Source organism: Cyprinus carpio, chromosome A14 (genome assembly GCF_018340385.1).
Source record: "Cyprinus carpio isolate SPL01 chromosome A14, ASM1834038v1, whole genome shotgun sequence".
In the NCBI taxonomy this organism is placed as follows: Eukaryota; Metazoa; Chordata; class Actinopteri; order Cypriniformes; family Cyprinidae; genus Cyprinus; species Cyprinus carpio.
Genome location: NC_056585.1, coordinates 29018970 through 29035550, shown reverse-complemented (window position 1 = coordinate 29035550; position 16581 = coordinate 29018970). Strand labels below are relative to the sequence as shown.

At 36.1% G+C, this 16581-nt stretch overlaps 2 protein-coding genes and 1 pseudogene across 3 annotated transcripts in view; 2 read left to right on the top strand and 1 right to left on the bottom strand.

Annotated features, from left to right (window-relative positions):
* fgf2 (fibroblast growth factor 2) overlaps positions 1-924 on the top strand; it is a 223315-nt gene extending 222391 nt beyond the window's left edge. For both annotated transcript variants that reach the window (XM_042770472.1, XM_042770471.1), the window contains exon 3: positions 297-924. In XM_042770472.1, coding sequence (XP_042626406.1) covers positions 297-482 — 186 coding nt within the window. In that variant the 3' untranslated portion in view covers positions 483-924. The remainder of the gene's footprint in view (positions 1-296) is intronic.
* A 1040-nt stretch (positions 925-1964) lies between these two features.
* On the bottom strand, positions 1965-9784 carry LOC109107662 (annotated as a pseudogene).
* A 1318-nt stretch (positions 9785-11102) lies between these two features.
* Positions 11103-16581, top strand: part of spata5 (spermatogenesis associated 5) — a 47927-nt gene continuing 42448 nt past the window's right edge. The window contains exons 1-6 of the mRNA XM_042770566.1: positions 11103-11348; positions 12536-12660; positions 12763-12920; positions 15261-15319; positions 15400-15488; positions 15551-15926. Coding sequence (XP_042626500.1) covers positions 11210-11348; positions 12536-12660; positions 12763-12920; positions 15261-15319; positions 15400-15488; positions 15551-15926 — 946 coding nt within the window. The 5' untranslated portion in view covers positions 11103-11209. The remainder of the gene's footprint in view (positions 11349-12535; positions 12661-12762; positions 12921-15260; positions 15320-15399; positions 15489-15550; positions 15927-16581) is intronic.

Genomic DNA, 16581 nt, shown 5'->3' with positions numbered 1-16581 from the left:
TTGGTTACTTTTTAATTGAGTAATGCAATATTGTAATGCATTACTTTTAAAAATAACTTTCCCCATCACACTTCAAAACATTTTTAAATTTTTTCCAATCATTATGCTGACTATATATTTAATGCTTTAAATGCTAAACAGAGTGCAGTTTGAGTTAAACTGATATGCTAATGCTGTCGTCTTCCAATTGAACTTTTTAAGCTGTTTATATATTTCCATTCTTAAAAAATGTTGTTTAATGCTTTAGATGATGCAGGCGGTGATGTGTGTCAATGTTGTCTTTGTCTCTGTCTCAGAGGAGAACAACAGATGAATGTTATTTCCTGGAGCGCCTGGAGTCGAATAACTACAACACGTACCGATCCCGGAAGTACCCCGACTGGTACGTGGCTCTGAAGAGAACAGGCCAGTATAAATCGGGTTCGAAGACCAGCCCGGGCCAGAAGGCCATCCTGTTTCTGCCCATGTCAGCCAAGTGCTGATGGAGAGATGCTGTCAAACCTGAACCGAGAGCGACAGACCACTGACTCAGACGATGAGCTCATCCGGATAAGTGCAGATTCTTCAGCGTGTCTGGAAAAAACACTTCCCTTCAGCATTTCTATCTAGGAACGCTTCCCAAACAGATGTACTTGGAGAGCATTACAGGGTTTATTTGTTCGTGTTCGGTCACCCTGGAGATATCAGCAATATCCTCAGATGAGGCTTTCGTCAATTCTGACAGGCGCGATATGATCTCAGATCCAACTTTCCAAAATACAGTCTTATTCCACTTGATTCCCTCGAGCAAGGGCAGAAGGGTTGGTTCGGAGAGTTCACTGATCTGCACTAAACCTGCACTATTTCTCGCAGGAATGTTTTTAGTTTGGCTACAAAATGTGAGTTTACTTTAATGCTGCTCCTTTATGCAAATATATGCAAGTATTTCTAAAACTGTATATTTCTATACTGTAAGGGTTTTGCGAACACAAAGATTCGCTTTGATGAAGGGATTCCGAGTACATCATGAATGTTTTTTGTTTTTTCCGTGAAACTTTATTCTCTTTCGTATATATCATCTTGGCTAGAAAAAATAGTTTTTATTTAGTTTAGTTACATTGTTGCTGCGAGTAACAGATTAACAGTAACAGTTTATCATTTCTTGAGGCAACTGAGAAATCAGATTCCTTGATTAAAAAGTCTATAGGTAACATATTATAAAGTTCAGAAACACACTCTTAAAAATAAAGGCTCTTCAGTGGAACAAAGAAACATTATCAAGATCCATTTTGCCATTTAATCAGCTTTTATAAATCCATTCATTATAGCACTTTTTTTTAAACTAAGAAATAATAAATTCTGGTGTGAATCATAAAATATAGAAGATTAAGTTTATTTTAAGAGCCAAGATGTTCTTCTTGTTGCCATTACTGAGAGATCTATTACAAACACTACAAAAGCTTTCTTGATATATATTTCACAAAAGTACTTTATAATATAAATAATACTGTATAATGTTTGTTTTTATTATATAAGGTTTTTTTTTTTTTTTTTTGCACGGCAGAGTAATTAACTGAGAAATGCAAAAATAGGCTTAATTTTCATTATTAAAATATTTAGGTTTTGGTGTAAAATAAGACCCAAATATATTTTAAGATATGTATTTAGATACAGTCTTCATGAGATCCAAACCGGTTTCAGTTCTAATTGCAATCTTTATTTTTAGAGTACACTGCAACAAAAACAAAAAAAAAAAGTTTTTTGTCTTATTTTCCAGTACAAATATTGTATTTTTTTTTTTTTTTTAATTCAGGACACATTTACTGGAGATGAAAAATGTTTTTTTTTTTTTTTTTAAATGCTTTTAAGCATGTTTAAGCTCAAAAAAATATATGCAAATAAAAAAATCATAAAAATAATCTTGTTTTCCTTTAGAAATAAGTTTATTTTTCTGATGCCATTGGCAGATATTTGTTTTTGTTTTAAGCATTTATTTTGATACATTTTTCAGAAAACAAGACTATCTTAAGTCATTTTTTTCTCCAGTAAATGTATCTTGATTTAAGAAGGTTTATATATTTGTACTAGAAAACAAAACGCATTATTTAGTGCAGTGTAGTGTTGCTCTGTGGTACAGCTGATAGAAGAGGCCGGCAGCTGCTCCACTGTGAGGTCGATGTTGTGGAAACCGTTTTCCAGTCCGTACAGCAGAAGTCTGGCTCGTGATCAGCGTGGTCTCGGCGAGTTCAGCCACATCGAACCATTGGCAGCGCAGACACTTCTGAGTGCAGAGGTTGATATGGTAGGAGAGCGGGCTGAGTCTGCAGATCAGGTACATGTCGGACACCCTGAACGCTCCCGGATCATTGTGCTGCTGACGGATACTGAGCAGAGATCGGAACTGGGATCGCACCCCGGTTTCTTCAAAAACCTCCCGAACGGCCGTCTCGTCTGAAATAAAGCATCCAGTTAGAATAGAGAAACTCTTTCTAGCATCTGAGCTGCTGGTAAATACTGTCAAAACTTCACCGCAACAGGAACTTACTTGGTTTAAAGCAACAGTTCACCCAAAAATTAAGATTAAAATGCAGTTTGTTTCTTCATCAGGTTTGTAGAAATGTAGCACTGCATCAGTGTCTCAGCATTGGATACTCTGCAGTGAATGGGTGCCGTCAGAATGAGAGTCTTCTCCAGATGTTAACTGATTGTCTGGAGTGCTGTGGATTATTGTGGATTGTGTGTTTTTATCAGCTGTTTGGACTCTCATTCTGACGGGCATTGCTGAGACCTATTCCACTGTCGGGCTTAAAGCATGCTAGTGCGTGCAGGCCAGTCCCGTTTCCACTGTCACTTCCGGGGCTTGACGTGCCTCGTCGGGGCTTCCTCGGGGCCAACCAGGTTTTTTTTGGCCCGACGAAAATGAAGCCAAAGGGGCCACTGGGGCAGTGGTTATGAACAAACGGAGTTTCTTCGCGTCTGGTCAACGTTCCTTTCAGAAAGATAACAGCATATAACATTTAAAAACCTTTTAAAAATAAGCTGAGCTCAAACAACTTTCAGTTCGAGTGCTGAATAAACGATGTGGATTATAATGTTCACTGTATTTATAAATGAGACTTGCACGCTCAAACATTACGTTACCAGAATAAACATGGCAAAGTTGGAGAAATCAGACGTCAATTCTCTAGCACAATTGTGTATTTATTTAGTACCATATTTTATCTGTCATAAGTCTCGTCTCGAGAGTTTAGCTCCGCGTCTAAAATAATAATGATTTTTGTACGGGACTTTTATAAAAATAGAGTTTTTAAATCAATCATTCTAAATGTAACGTATATAGGCACTGTGACTACAAATAAAACAGAAACTGTCTCGAATGAAACGCAGCTATTGTTAGAAATAAATAAATAAATAGAAATAAATGTATTTCTGTGTGATTAATTTTGAGTCTGATCATTATGTCAATGTATCACTTATAGTAAAACATCGTCATTTTGAATATTTAACAAAGCATGCAAAGAAAATGCTGCTGTTATCATGTTCGTTTGTGAGTTTATATACTTATTCTTAGGTTTCTTATAACTTCTCTTTGTTGGTGAAACGATGGGGTCGCATGACGTTGTTCCTGAGTTTTGTAAATTATAGTGGACGCGCAGCGGAGCTTTGCCCGACGGTGGAAACGCTGCGCTATTCTGGCCTCGTGCTACTGGCCCGAGGCTATTAGCCCCGCCTGGCCCGTTTTAAGCCCTGGCTCGCACTGGCCCGACAGTGGAAATGCGGCTACTGATGCAGTGCCACATTTCTACAAACCTGATGAAGAAACACTGCATTTTCACACATTTAGTGGCCCGACTTGTTTTAAATATTTCTCACACAATCAGTTCGACTAATAACTTTGTTTACTGTATCTTAAATGAGATTTATAGAAATATAGAGTAGGGTAAAACTTTACAAGAAGTCCTGAATTAAATCTTTTATTGTACACTCGTGAACACAATGTAACTTTTATACAGAACTGTTTCGGAAAGAGCATTGTGACTTATATAGGGATGTAATCGATATTTGTCATTAGTAAGTCAGTGAAAATTTAGTTTATATACAAGTCGACAAAAAATATTGTTTTATTTGTATTAAAGAAGGGTACTTTTGTAACTGAATGTTTTGAGGGTCTCAAATCTTAGATGATGTTCTTATAAATGCAATTTTTTTTTGGTTTTAGGTTTTTTATGTTGTTTTTATTTGTGTACGTTTGGAGTATGTTAGTGTTTTTTCAATGATTTTACTTTGTGTAGGGAAACTTCCAAGCATTCTTAGTCTGAGAAGGAAAGAAAAGTCTTGTTTAACACGTGCATGTTATTTTAGCTGAACACTTAGAAATATATTTTTATGGAAATAAGTCATTTTATCTTTCTGTTTTTGTTCCACGTTCACAGATGATCTAAATATTATTTATATCTATCAGTACGATATCAAATATTTTCATTAAAATGTTTCTACTAAGGTCCATTACATATTGAGTTTTAAAAGAATATAGAAAATGCTGCTAGTTATAAATGCAACTTTGATTCTTACTTGAGTGGTTTTTGGTCAATTAAAAAAATACAATGTAATGTAACAGCTTTAAAGGTTTGTGATATGAAAATCTTTCTGTACTATCAATAAAAATCAATATTTTTGTGGGCAATTATGTTTGAAAGTATTTGAATTCTGTCATTAATATGAAGTATTTAACACAAGCTGCATTGCAAATGAAAAACAAATTCAATGTATTGAACAACAATGAAAATATTTTATGTATGTAAATAACTGTTTTCTAGACACTAAATTAAAAGCTCATAATAGCTTGCATATAAATTGATTTGCTTTTTAAAAACAAATTAGCAGTAAGAACTAAAAGTAAACAGGAAGTGTTAAAGTGATTAGTACTCTGTTCCTGTTTCCTCTTGTTAACTCCTGATTGTTATCATCTGTTTCTCGTTAGTCTGTGTTTCTTTAAGCTCGTTTGTTTTCACCGTTCTTTGTCATAGTTTGTCCATTATTGGTGCGTTCCGGTTTATTCTTCATGGATGTTCTTGGGTTTTAACTCTTTATGATTTTGTTGTTTTTATAAACTTAAACTGCATTTGGATCCAATTCTCCCTCGACTCTAAATATAGCACTGCATCAGTGTCTCAGGAATGGATGCTCTGCAGTGAATGGGTGCCGTCAGAATGAGAGTCCAAACAGCTGATAAAAACATCACAATAATCCACAAGTAATCCACAGCACTCCAGTCCATCAGTGAACATCTGGAGAAGACAAAAGATGAAACAAATCCAGCATTAAGATGTTTTTAACTCAAATACATAGAGTCTATAATCCATAGTAACACTTCCTCCAGTGAAAAAGTGAATCTGCTGTTGTCTCTCACATCAGAGTCCAGACACATATTTGTTTAAACGCTGCTTGATCTGTGCAGATTTCTCTCCTGATTCATACCAGAACACTTTTTCACTGGGGAGTTCATCTCATTGCATCAGAGCATGTATCATTGTTTTTCTACTGGTGAAAGATGAAATGCTTCATTTCGAAACTAGAGAAACATCCCCATCGGATTGAATTTTAATAACACACTTGGTGCGCCCAGATGCAATCCGCTCCACGAAGATAAATACTCAGTGAACTTGACTAAAATGAGCTGCAATCCGACCTCTGATACTCCCAGAGATATTTTAAACCCGAACACACAGGCCATTTTACCAGTAAATGACGACCGAAACGGGCCGTGACGCAAGATAAAAGAGCAGGAAAGATGTTGGCGGGTGGATAAAACAATCCTTTGAGTTTCCATTCCAGAGCAGAGAGCCGCCCGCCGCGTGCGCTGCCCCGAGCACAACCCAACTGTTTATTTTACTGGGAAACGCTCTTGAGGCTCGAAGGCAGACGTTTAACGAGGTTACACACAGAATTCATTATCGCTCGAAGAGCCGTTCAATCGCAGTCTCAGATTTACAGAATTAGATTCTGGATTTAGAAATGTCTGTCGTCATTTACTTTAAACGTCTTTTATTTTCTTTCTTCCGTGAAACAGAAAATTAGAGGTTTAGCAGAATGTCCATGCTGCTCTTTTTATAATAAATGCACCAATCATGAGAATTTCGATGCCAGAACGCTGAATTTCGCCCAGAAGTTGGCGAGTTTGCAGGTGTGTAAATGATGACAGAATGATGGTTTTTGGGTGGACTGTCCCTTTAACACACGGAGTTGAACTCCACCACGCAAGAAAAACAAAAATTAAAAAAAATCTGCTTGGGTAAGTATAATTAAAAAATTTATTGTGACTTTTAAAAGTCACAATTATAATAAACCAAGTTGAAATTATGACATTATGCCATTTTATAACATAGTTTTGACTGTCAATTTCGATTTAGTATGTCATAATTGTTACTTTATCTCATAATTGACTTTGAAACTTACATACTATATCATAATTATTACACTGTCATTTCAATTTTTTTTTATCTCATAATTGACAATTTTGACTCGTCGTAATTTTGATTTATCTCATAATTGACTTTTTATGCCAGAATTTTGACTTTATCTCATAATTATGACTCAGTATGTCATAGAGGCTTTTTAATCTCATAATTTTCATTGTCATAATATTGACTTTATTTCATAACCATGCCATTTTTGGACATAATTCCGACTTTTTATCTCATAATTATGGCTTTTTGTCAATTACAACAATAAAGTCATAATTTCAACTTGTCACCGAAAAATGTGTGGCTGAAATGGGCAAATGCGCTGTTTACTCCAGATGACCATCAGCAGCAGGCAGGTCAGCGGACTGAGGCTCGCAGGTACAACAGTGTGGCTTTGACTACATGTTTGTTTACATGCCGCCCAAAAAATTACAGGGATGAAACTGTTTAACGGAGACAAAAATAATTTGGGGTTTTTAAGCAGCACAGAGCCTTATATCAGACACATCAGGTACTGATTCTGTACCTTATTTCTGTCCTGAACAACAAGGACTTTGCCGTTGGATTCGTCCACAACAGCACCTTTAAACAAGACAGCAATAATTCATGCTTACACAGAATCAACGAGAAAAACAGACGTGAATAACTGAGAGGGAATGTCTGTAGTGTAGTGTGTGTGTGTTTGTGGTTTTATATGACCCACTCCGGAACTCAGCTTCCCCCTTGTGCGGTCACACACACACACACACACACACACACACACACACACACACACACACACACACACACACACTCATGAGCCACTTCAAACCACAGATACAGACCAGCTGTTAACTTTATTAAACCCTGATAAAAGCTAATATTCAAAACTTATATATATATTATATATATATATATATATATATATATATATATATATATATATATATATATATATATATATATATATAGAAGAATCAGTGCGTCTCAAATCTGATCATCAGGATCTTTTGAGGAGCGTTTGTTTCCAGAAGCTTTACTTTCACTGTTCCTCAGCGGAGGAATGATCTTCACAAGCCTCCAGAACATCTCACATCTTCTGAGGAGTCTTTATTTCTTCATCTCTCAATCACTGCATTATATGTTTGGATCATTTACATCTCATCTCACTGAGACACATTACTGCAGATATAGAGCACAGACTCATATTTACATCAGTTTATATCACTGTCTGCTCTACTGTTATAAAGATCTCACTGATTTACTGCAGAATTGCATCATGTAAATATCAGCATCTGCAATAAAACAGAGCTGTTTTTCCTCCACATTCTCACTCTATCAGATTATATGAGTCATAAAAGCCTGATGGATCAAATATGGTGCTCTACAAAAAAACGTTAAGCTGTTATTGCTGTGAAATTGTCCCATAACAATTAACCCAGCTATGATCTAAATAAAAACACACAGAGGCTGTGGGTTTGGAAGTCGCACAGAAGGGAAATGCGGTCGGGTTATTCACTGCTAGAATATTCCAGACGTGGGATTTCACCTTCACGGTATTCGGCTTTAATCAAACACAAACACGCGTCGCGCAGCGGCTGCCAGACTGAGCTCATGCCGCTGCCCGGGGCATGTTTCCGGGCATGTTCGAACATGTCTGTCCGGTGCTCCGGAGGAGCGGCGCCGCCTGCTGGTCAAACAGAGAGCCGCTGATTCAGAACAGCACTCATTCTGCGCTCACCAGCGACTCCTACTTGATGAGTGGCGAACAGAGGCAGTCTGTCCTCTCCAGGTCCGAGCCACAGGCTGAGAACGGCCGCGTCTCTCCGAGCGTGATGGAAGCGGAATCCGTGACGCGCCGCCGCCGCCGCAGAGAGACACTAACACACACACACACACACACACACACACACACACTCTCACTCCACACACCACACACACACAAACACACACACACACACACTCACTCAATCACTCACTCTCTCTCTCTCTCTCTCTCTCACACACACACTATCTCTCTCTCTCTCTCTCTCTCTCTCTCACACACACACACACACACACACACACACACACACAGATGAGAGAGAGAGAGATGTGAGTATGTGTTATTTACACTAGAGTTCAAAAGTTTGGGATCAGGATAAAGAAATACTTTTATTGATCTAGGATGCATTAAATTGATCAAGAGTGACAGTAAAGACAGTTACAAAATATTTATATTTCAAATAAATGCTGTTCTTTTGAACTATATATTCATCTGTGAATCCTGAGAAATAAAATGCATCACAGTTTCCACAGAAATATTGTGCAGCACAACTGTGTTCAACATTGATAATAATCAGAAATGTTTCTTGAGCAGCAAATCATCATATTAGAATGATTTCTGAAGATCATGCGACACTGAAGACTGGATTAATGATGCTGAAAATACAGCTGCACATCACAGAAATAAATTACAGTTTAACAGAGATTCACACAGAAAACAGCTGTTTGAAATTGTAATAATATTTCACTATTTTTACTGTATTTTTGGTCAAATAAAAGCAGCTTTGATGATCAGAAGAGACTTATTACTGATCCCTAAATTTGAACAATAGTGTGTTTATAATATTTTTTCATTTAATCCAGTAAATAAGCAAAGTTTAAAGATTTTGTAAAAAATAAAATAAAAACATATTATCACATAAAATAAATAAGAAATTTCTCAAATACTATTTTTAGGTGATCTAGATGTAACTAATCAGGTCAAATATTTAAGACATTATTTTGGTGATATACATGCCATTATTTTTTTAAGACATTAATCCTTTTTGTTTGTTTGTGTTTTACTGTAATGGTGTGTTTTTTTAAATACTTATGTAATAAATATATAATATATATTATGTAATAAATTATTTTTTTAATACTAATTTATAAATCAATATATAGCCTAAATATACAGATTGTTATTTTAAAATATTTATTAGCCTTGTTATTTTTTATATATTAATAAATCAAATTATAAAATCCTGTGCTGCACTGTAATATGATTTGTGGAAAACCAGCTGTGCGCTTGACTACATAACACACAGGGAAATACATGCACGTACACACATCACGCATTTAGAGTCATTTACAGTTATTATTTTTCCGAGTAAATGTTGATTATTCCCGCTCCTCTACCCCCCAGCAGCTCGTCCTCGAACCGTCATGCCTCCGAACCGATCCCCGGAGAGCCGAGGCGGGCAGAGCCGCTCCTGACAGTCGGAGCCGGAGCGAGGAGAACCGGCGCAAATACACCTGCGCCGCCCGAACACAGAAGAGACCCTGCAGAGCACAGAAGAGACCCTGCAGAACCCGGAGGACGTGATCCTGCTCACCATGACACCAAAACAGCCAGCAGCAGCCGAGCGAACGCGTATTTACTCTAGTACTCGCGCATATGAAAATACATAACCGCTTCAGAGCAGAGGTTATTAATCCATAACTCACGGGCCCCACATCATCATCCCCACCCATACTAAAACTGCTAAAATATCTATATGCTTTCTTGTATATAAACCCAATTTATACGTGAAATATTAATTTACAAAAAATTATTATAATAATTAGCCTATAAAACGTATAAAAATCTTTATACAGTCTATGATAAAAATGGAAAATATTAAGTTTGTTATATTATTACCTTTCTCCTTATTACATATAATACTGTTATAATACTGTATTTATTCATTTACAGTTTATTAACTCATTTATTTACTCATTTGTTTTAATTTAATTTCAGTTTATTTTATTAACTCATTTGTTTGCTTATTTATTTTAATCAGTTTACTTATTTGTGTTTATTTACTCATTTATTTACTCATTTTATCTGCTTTGTTTGTTTCAATATATTTAATTTAATCTAATTTGGTTTGTTTATTTATTTTAATCTATTTCTATTTTTATTTACTCATTCATTTAGCCTACTTATTACTTTTAGTCTAATTTTATTATTTTTTATTCCTTTATTTATTTATTTATTTATTTATTTATTTATTTATTTTTAGTTACTCATTTATTTACTTATTTATTAAACAATTGTTTTAATTTGTTTAATCTAATTTGGTTTGTTTATTTAGTTTAATCTATTTTTATTTTACTTATTATTTATGTATTTATTTATTTTTAGTTACACATTTATGTACTTCTATTAAATATTTATTTTGTTTTAATCTGTTTATTTTTTCATACATTTTATGACTATTTGCTTATATTTTAATGTATTTCTTTATTTGTTTGTTTTAATATGTTTATTTTTGATTGTAATTTTATTGCAGGCTATTTTTAATCGTATTTTTGTTTGATCTGTTTGATTATTTATTTATTTTATCCATTTCTATATCTATTTTTTACTTGCTAAATTATTTAGTTATTTAATTTTAATCTGATATTCATTCATTCATTTAATTTGTATTTTTGTTTTAATGTTGCTTCATTCATTCATTTTTTTCAAATCTTATTTTTATTTTTATTTAGGCTACTCCTTCATTTACTCATTTCTCATTTTTGTGTTTATTTATTATTTATTTATTTTATTCTTATGTTTGTTTGTTTGCTTATTTATTTATTTTAATCTTTTGACTTTGTCAGTGGTTATAGGCCTAATATCGATATCAGTGAGCACGCAGGGATTCTGCGCCTGTATATTGTGTATTTTACGGTATCTGACGGGGAGGAGCTGAACTTTCACACCGGGAAGTTTACGTTCACATGTGGACGGTGTGTGTGTGTGTGTTTAACACGCATCTAATAACACATCAGACATCATGTCATCAAGCAAAGGGAAAGGCAAAGGGAAAAAGAGACTGAGTGAAGGAGAAGGAGACAGATCCGCGTCAGTCTGTGATGAACCGGAATCTAGCGTCACGAGCGGCGGATTCACGGTCACGGACTTCATAGAGAGAGGTAACGGGAGCGGGAGCGCGCTTCATTCATTAGTGAGATAATGAGTAAAACACGATCAAGCTCAGCGGGGCGGGTCTTGATGAACTTTAAGATGTATAAAGGTGCAATCGAGTCATTAATTAAAACTGTTTTCACACATGAAAAATGAACCTCTCACAGATATGTAACATTAGAGCATTTTCCTGAATATAAGTATATATTTTAGTCTCATTTGTTTGATTGGATCCTCTTTGTCAACTTTCAGGACTTGTGTCATATCTGTGCAATATTTATTTACATCAAGGGTCAAATCAAATATAAATAGCACATTAGAGTTAAGAGTTACACACTTGTGCGTGTGTGTGTGTGTGTCTGTTTTATTTACATCAAGGGTCAAATCAAATATGTGTGTGTGTGTGTGTGTGTGTGTATGTGTCTCTCTCTCTGTGTGTGTATGTGTGTGTGTGTGTCTCTCTCTCTCTCTGTGTGTGTGTGTGTTGTGTGTGTGTGTCTGTTGTCTGCTCTCTCTCTCTCTCTATCTCTGTGTGTCTGTGTGTGTGTGTTTGTGTCTGTCTCTTCTCTGTGTGTGTGTGTGTGTCTGTTCTGTTGTGTCCTCTCTCTCTCTCTCTGGTGTGTGTGTGTGTCTGTCTGTCTCTCTCGTCTGTGTGTGTGTGTCTGTGTCTGTCTGAGTGTCTCTGCTCGTTTGTGTGTGGTGTGTGTGTCCTGTCTCTCTCTCGCTGTTTTGTGTGTTTGGTGTGTGTCTGTCTCTGTGTGTGTGTGTGTGTCTTCATTCGACCTGTGTCTGCTGTTGGTCAGTGCAAAACGTGGTCACTCTCTCTTTCTCTGTGTTTCTGTCTCTTGTCGATGTGATGTGTCTGTGTCGTCTCTCTCTCGTTCTCTGTTCTGTGTGTGTGCTTCTCTCTGTGTGTTCTGTGTCTCTCTGTTCTGCTGTGTGTGTGTTTGTCTCTCTGTGTGTCTGTGTGTGTGTGTGTGTGTCTCTGCATTTGTGTGTGTGTGTGTGTGTGTGTGTGTGTGTGTCTCTGTCAATCTCTCTGTGATGTTCTCTCTCCTATTGTTGTGTGTGTGTCTGTGTGTTGTGGTGGTAGAGTGTGAGCTCTGTGTTTGTCTTCTCTTCTCTGTGTGGGTCTCTCTCTCTCTCTGTGTGTGTGTGTGTGTCTGTCTCTCTCTCTCTGTGTGTGTGTTTGCAGCTGAAGATAAAGTCCCTAAGCGCTGGCGTTCATATTTGGCTCAGATGAGTGTGAACACCATGAAGACTCTGAGCATCTGCATCGGACGCCCGGTCCTGATCTCCAGCAGCGCGGGACAGCAGCAGGTGTGTGTGTGTGTGTGTGTGTGTGTGTGTGTGTGTGTGAGATTATCATGGATAATGCAGGTGATGTGTGTGTTGACTCTATGTGTGTGTGTGTGTGTGTAGGTGTGTGTGGCGTGGCCAGCATCTCAGTTTCCGGGCAGGCGTGTGGGTCTTCAGTCCAGCACTCAGTCCGCTCTGAGAGTGACGTCTGGGTCTCGGGTCACAGTGCAGCCCATCACCGGAGCCCTTCTGCAGGCCGAGCACCTGCGGCTGACGCTCAGGTACAGCCAAACACTTGCTGTGTTCCAAATGCCATACTATCATACCACTCTTAATGTTTCTGCAGTATCCAGTGCGTATGCTGTGCATAGTGTGCAGACTTTCTGTATGCATCAAAACCCAGATGACCAATTTATTTACAAGAATCAGCTAAATATAACTCAAGTGCCCTGACATCAGTACAGAAGCTGTGTTCGGAACGGCATACTACCACACAACTCCTACTATACTGCAGTATGCTGCGTGCATACTGTGAAGAGTTAGTGAATGTTAGTATGAATCCTTAATTAACAAGCCTTTTTAAAAAGAATGGTTAGTACTAACACTTTAGCACACAACTCTGAAACACTTGTTGCTTACTGTTTATGTTTTAAGGTTTTATTCTCTTTTATATAGTAGGAGTTGTAAGTTTTGTATTTGTAATTGGGAGTTAGGTAGTTATTAAGTTTGGAATTTCGAACACAACCACTGTGTGGAGCTTCAGATCAGAGGCAGGTGTTGTTATCCAAGCCCTGCTGTGATTGTGAAGGAATGTCTCCATCTGCTGCCGGAGAGCAGGAGCACACTCCGCCGGATGTTTGCCATAAATAAGCTGATCAGTGATGAAGATGAGATCATAGATCATTTGTGACATGCCCTTGATTACCTCAGATAGGAAATTTGTGGACAGTGAGACGCTTAGTGAAAGTAAACGCACCAAGAGTCTTTGAAAGTTCAAAAGCAGAGATCAGGAAACTTAGGAAGTGATTCTAAAATCAGCGATCCTCGACCCCAGAGCCTCTCGTTATCAAGACTTCTGTGACTTCTGCTGTAACGACAGAGCTGCTAATACTCAAAACTTTATTTACAGGAACTAGGAGCGGCAGTATATTGACATAATTAAATAAAATATTATATAATTCCAGAAAAATGGTATGTTCTTCAGGGTTTACGTGTTTATTTCTAATGAATTTGCATGACTTTTCTAGCATTTTGTAAATTTTTTTTTTAGATTGTAAATTTGTTAGAGCTTTATATAAATAGTAACACGTTCTTTATATAAATTTCCATGCGTTTTTAAGAGTTTTTCAGTCACACTTTTAAAATTCTCTCATATATCCAGCTGTTCTGTGAAAATAAAAAACAATGTGAGTTTACAGACAGACAAGTGAAGAAGATAAATATGAAATTGGTTTGCATCATAGTTTAATTTTAGCTGTTTTAGCTCATTTTTAAGCTTGTTTTTGTCTTATTTTAAAATAAGGTTATTTTATAACCACTGGTTATAAACACAGAGTTACTTCAGTGTCATCAAGATACTGTTATCATTTTTATCAATATTTTAAATAATTTATAGTTATATATTATATATATAGCTATTTATAATATAATAGATATATATATATATATATACAGTACAGGTCAAAAGTTTGGAAACATTACTATTTTTAATGTTTTTTGAAAGACGTTTCTTCTGCTCATCAAGCCTGCATTTATTTGATCAAAAATACAGGGAAAAAAAAATGTAATATTGTGATATATTATTACAATTTAAAATAATAGTTTTTTAAATTTATTATACTTTAAATGATCATTTATTTTCTGTGATGCAAAGCTGAATTTTTAGGATCAGTATCACATGATCCTTTAGAAATCATTCTAATATGATGATTCATTATCAAAGTTTGGAAACAGTTCTGCTGCTTAATATTTTTCAGAACATGTGATACTTTTTTAGGATACTTTGAGAATAAAAAGTAAAAAAAAAAAAAAAAAAGAAGCTATGTTTTTAAATATAAAATTTTGTAATAACAATATACACTACTGGTCAGTAATTTGGGGTCAGTAATTTTTTTTTTTTCTTTTTTTTTTATAAAATCAATACTTTTATTCAGCAAGGAGTGTTAAATTGATAAAAAAGTGATAGTAAAGAAAATATATTATTAGAATATATATTATTATAATTTTTTATTTTATTTTGAATAAATGCAGTTGTTTTTAACCTTTTATTCATCAAATATATTAGACAGCAGAACTGTTTCCAACACTCATAATAAATCAGAATATTAGAATGATTTCTAAATGATCATGTGATAGACTGGATGTTACATGTGACACTGAAGGCTGGAGTAATGATGCTGAAAATTCAGCTTTGCATCACAGGAATAAATTATTTTTTAAAGTTATTCAAATAGAAAACTATTATTTTAAGTTGTAATAATATTTCAACAATATTACTGTTTTTCTGTATTTTTGATCAAATAAATGCAGGCTTGATGAGCAGAAGAAACTTCTTTCAAAAACATTAAAAATAGTAATGTTTCCAATCTTTTGACCTGTACTGTATGTGTGCACTCTTGCAGGCCTGAAGACAAAGTGCTGAACACAGAAGAGTTCAGGAGTTATCTCCTGCGGACGCTGGGTAACACACGCTTGATTCCTCGAAGCCTCTTTGAATGCTGGTGTTGTTTGAGCGGCTCACAGACGTGCTTCTCTCCTCAGACGCTCGTGTTCTGCTGCCGGGGGGCTCTGTGTGCGTCTCATATTTCGGGCGTCAGTGTGTTCTGGGTGTGGATTCCTGGTTGAGTGGTGTGTGTGGAGAGGAGTGTGTGTGGGCTTGTTGGGAGTAGTTGTTGTTGTTTTCTCATAGCAGCTGGAACAGCTGTCCATCCAGCAGAGCACACCTGAGCGATCACATGACCCCTCACCTCTGACCCCTGACAGATCACATGACCCCTCACCTCTGAGCCCTGTCTCTACGCCCTGTAAACCGAGTGACCCGGTTCTCAGCCCGTCCGAGGCGTCGTTCACTGACGGGTGCGGACGCTCACCCGCGGACACCTTCTACACCGTCTGCAGCTCCACCACTCTGAGTGTGTGTGACCCCGACGAGCGGGACGAGGCCGAGGAGGGGGCCGAGGGGTCAAAGGTCACGTACAGTATGATCGGCGGCCTCAGCGGTCAGCTGCAGGTCATCAAGGAGACCATCGAGCTGCCGCTCAAACACCCCGAGCTCTTCAAAAACTATGGTGAGTGAGGTCAAAGGTCAGATCCAGCTGACCCGACCTCTGACCTTCGGCCTTTAAACTTCACTTCTTACATCAGTCCTTTGCCTCAGTGTGATCCCAAAACATGATAGAGAGTCAGTGCTGTTACTGTTAACTAAGTGTGCAATCCTTAAAATCTGTTTTGTTAATTGAAATAAAGATTAAGTAAAATAGAATATAAATCTTAGATGGAAAAATGTAAACTAAACAAAAATAAAAAATGTTGCCTTGGCAGCTTACCAAAATAAGTTTAATTTGTAGTGTTAAAATGACTAACTAAAGCTAAAATTGAAATAAAACTAAAATAAAATTGTTTAGAAATAATAATAATATTAATTAAAAAAATGAATAAAAATGACAAAAGCACATAACAAAATTATTTAAAAAATTCAACTAAAATTAAAAATAATAAAAGAAAATATAAAAAATATTACTAAAGAATATAATAGTACTAAAATTACTAACTGAAACTAAAAAAAAACTGTTTTAAAATAAATAATAAAAATGACGAGCACATAACAAAGTGACTAAAAGTAGACTAAAATTAAAATGAAAACCTAAAAAAAAAACTGAATTCAAAATATTACAAAAACTTTACTATTATATAAATAGTACTAAAATTACTAACTGAAATGCA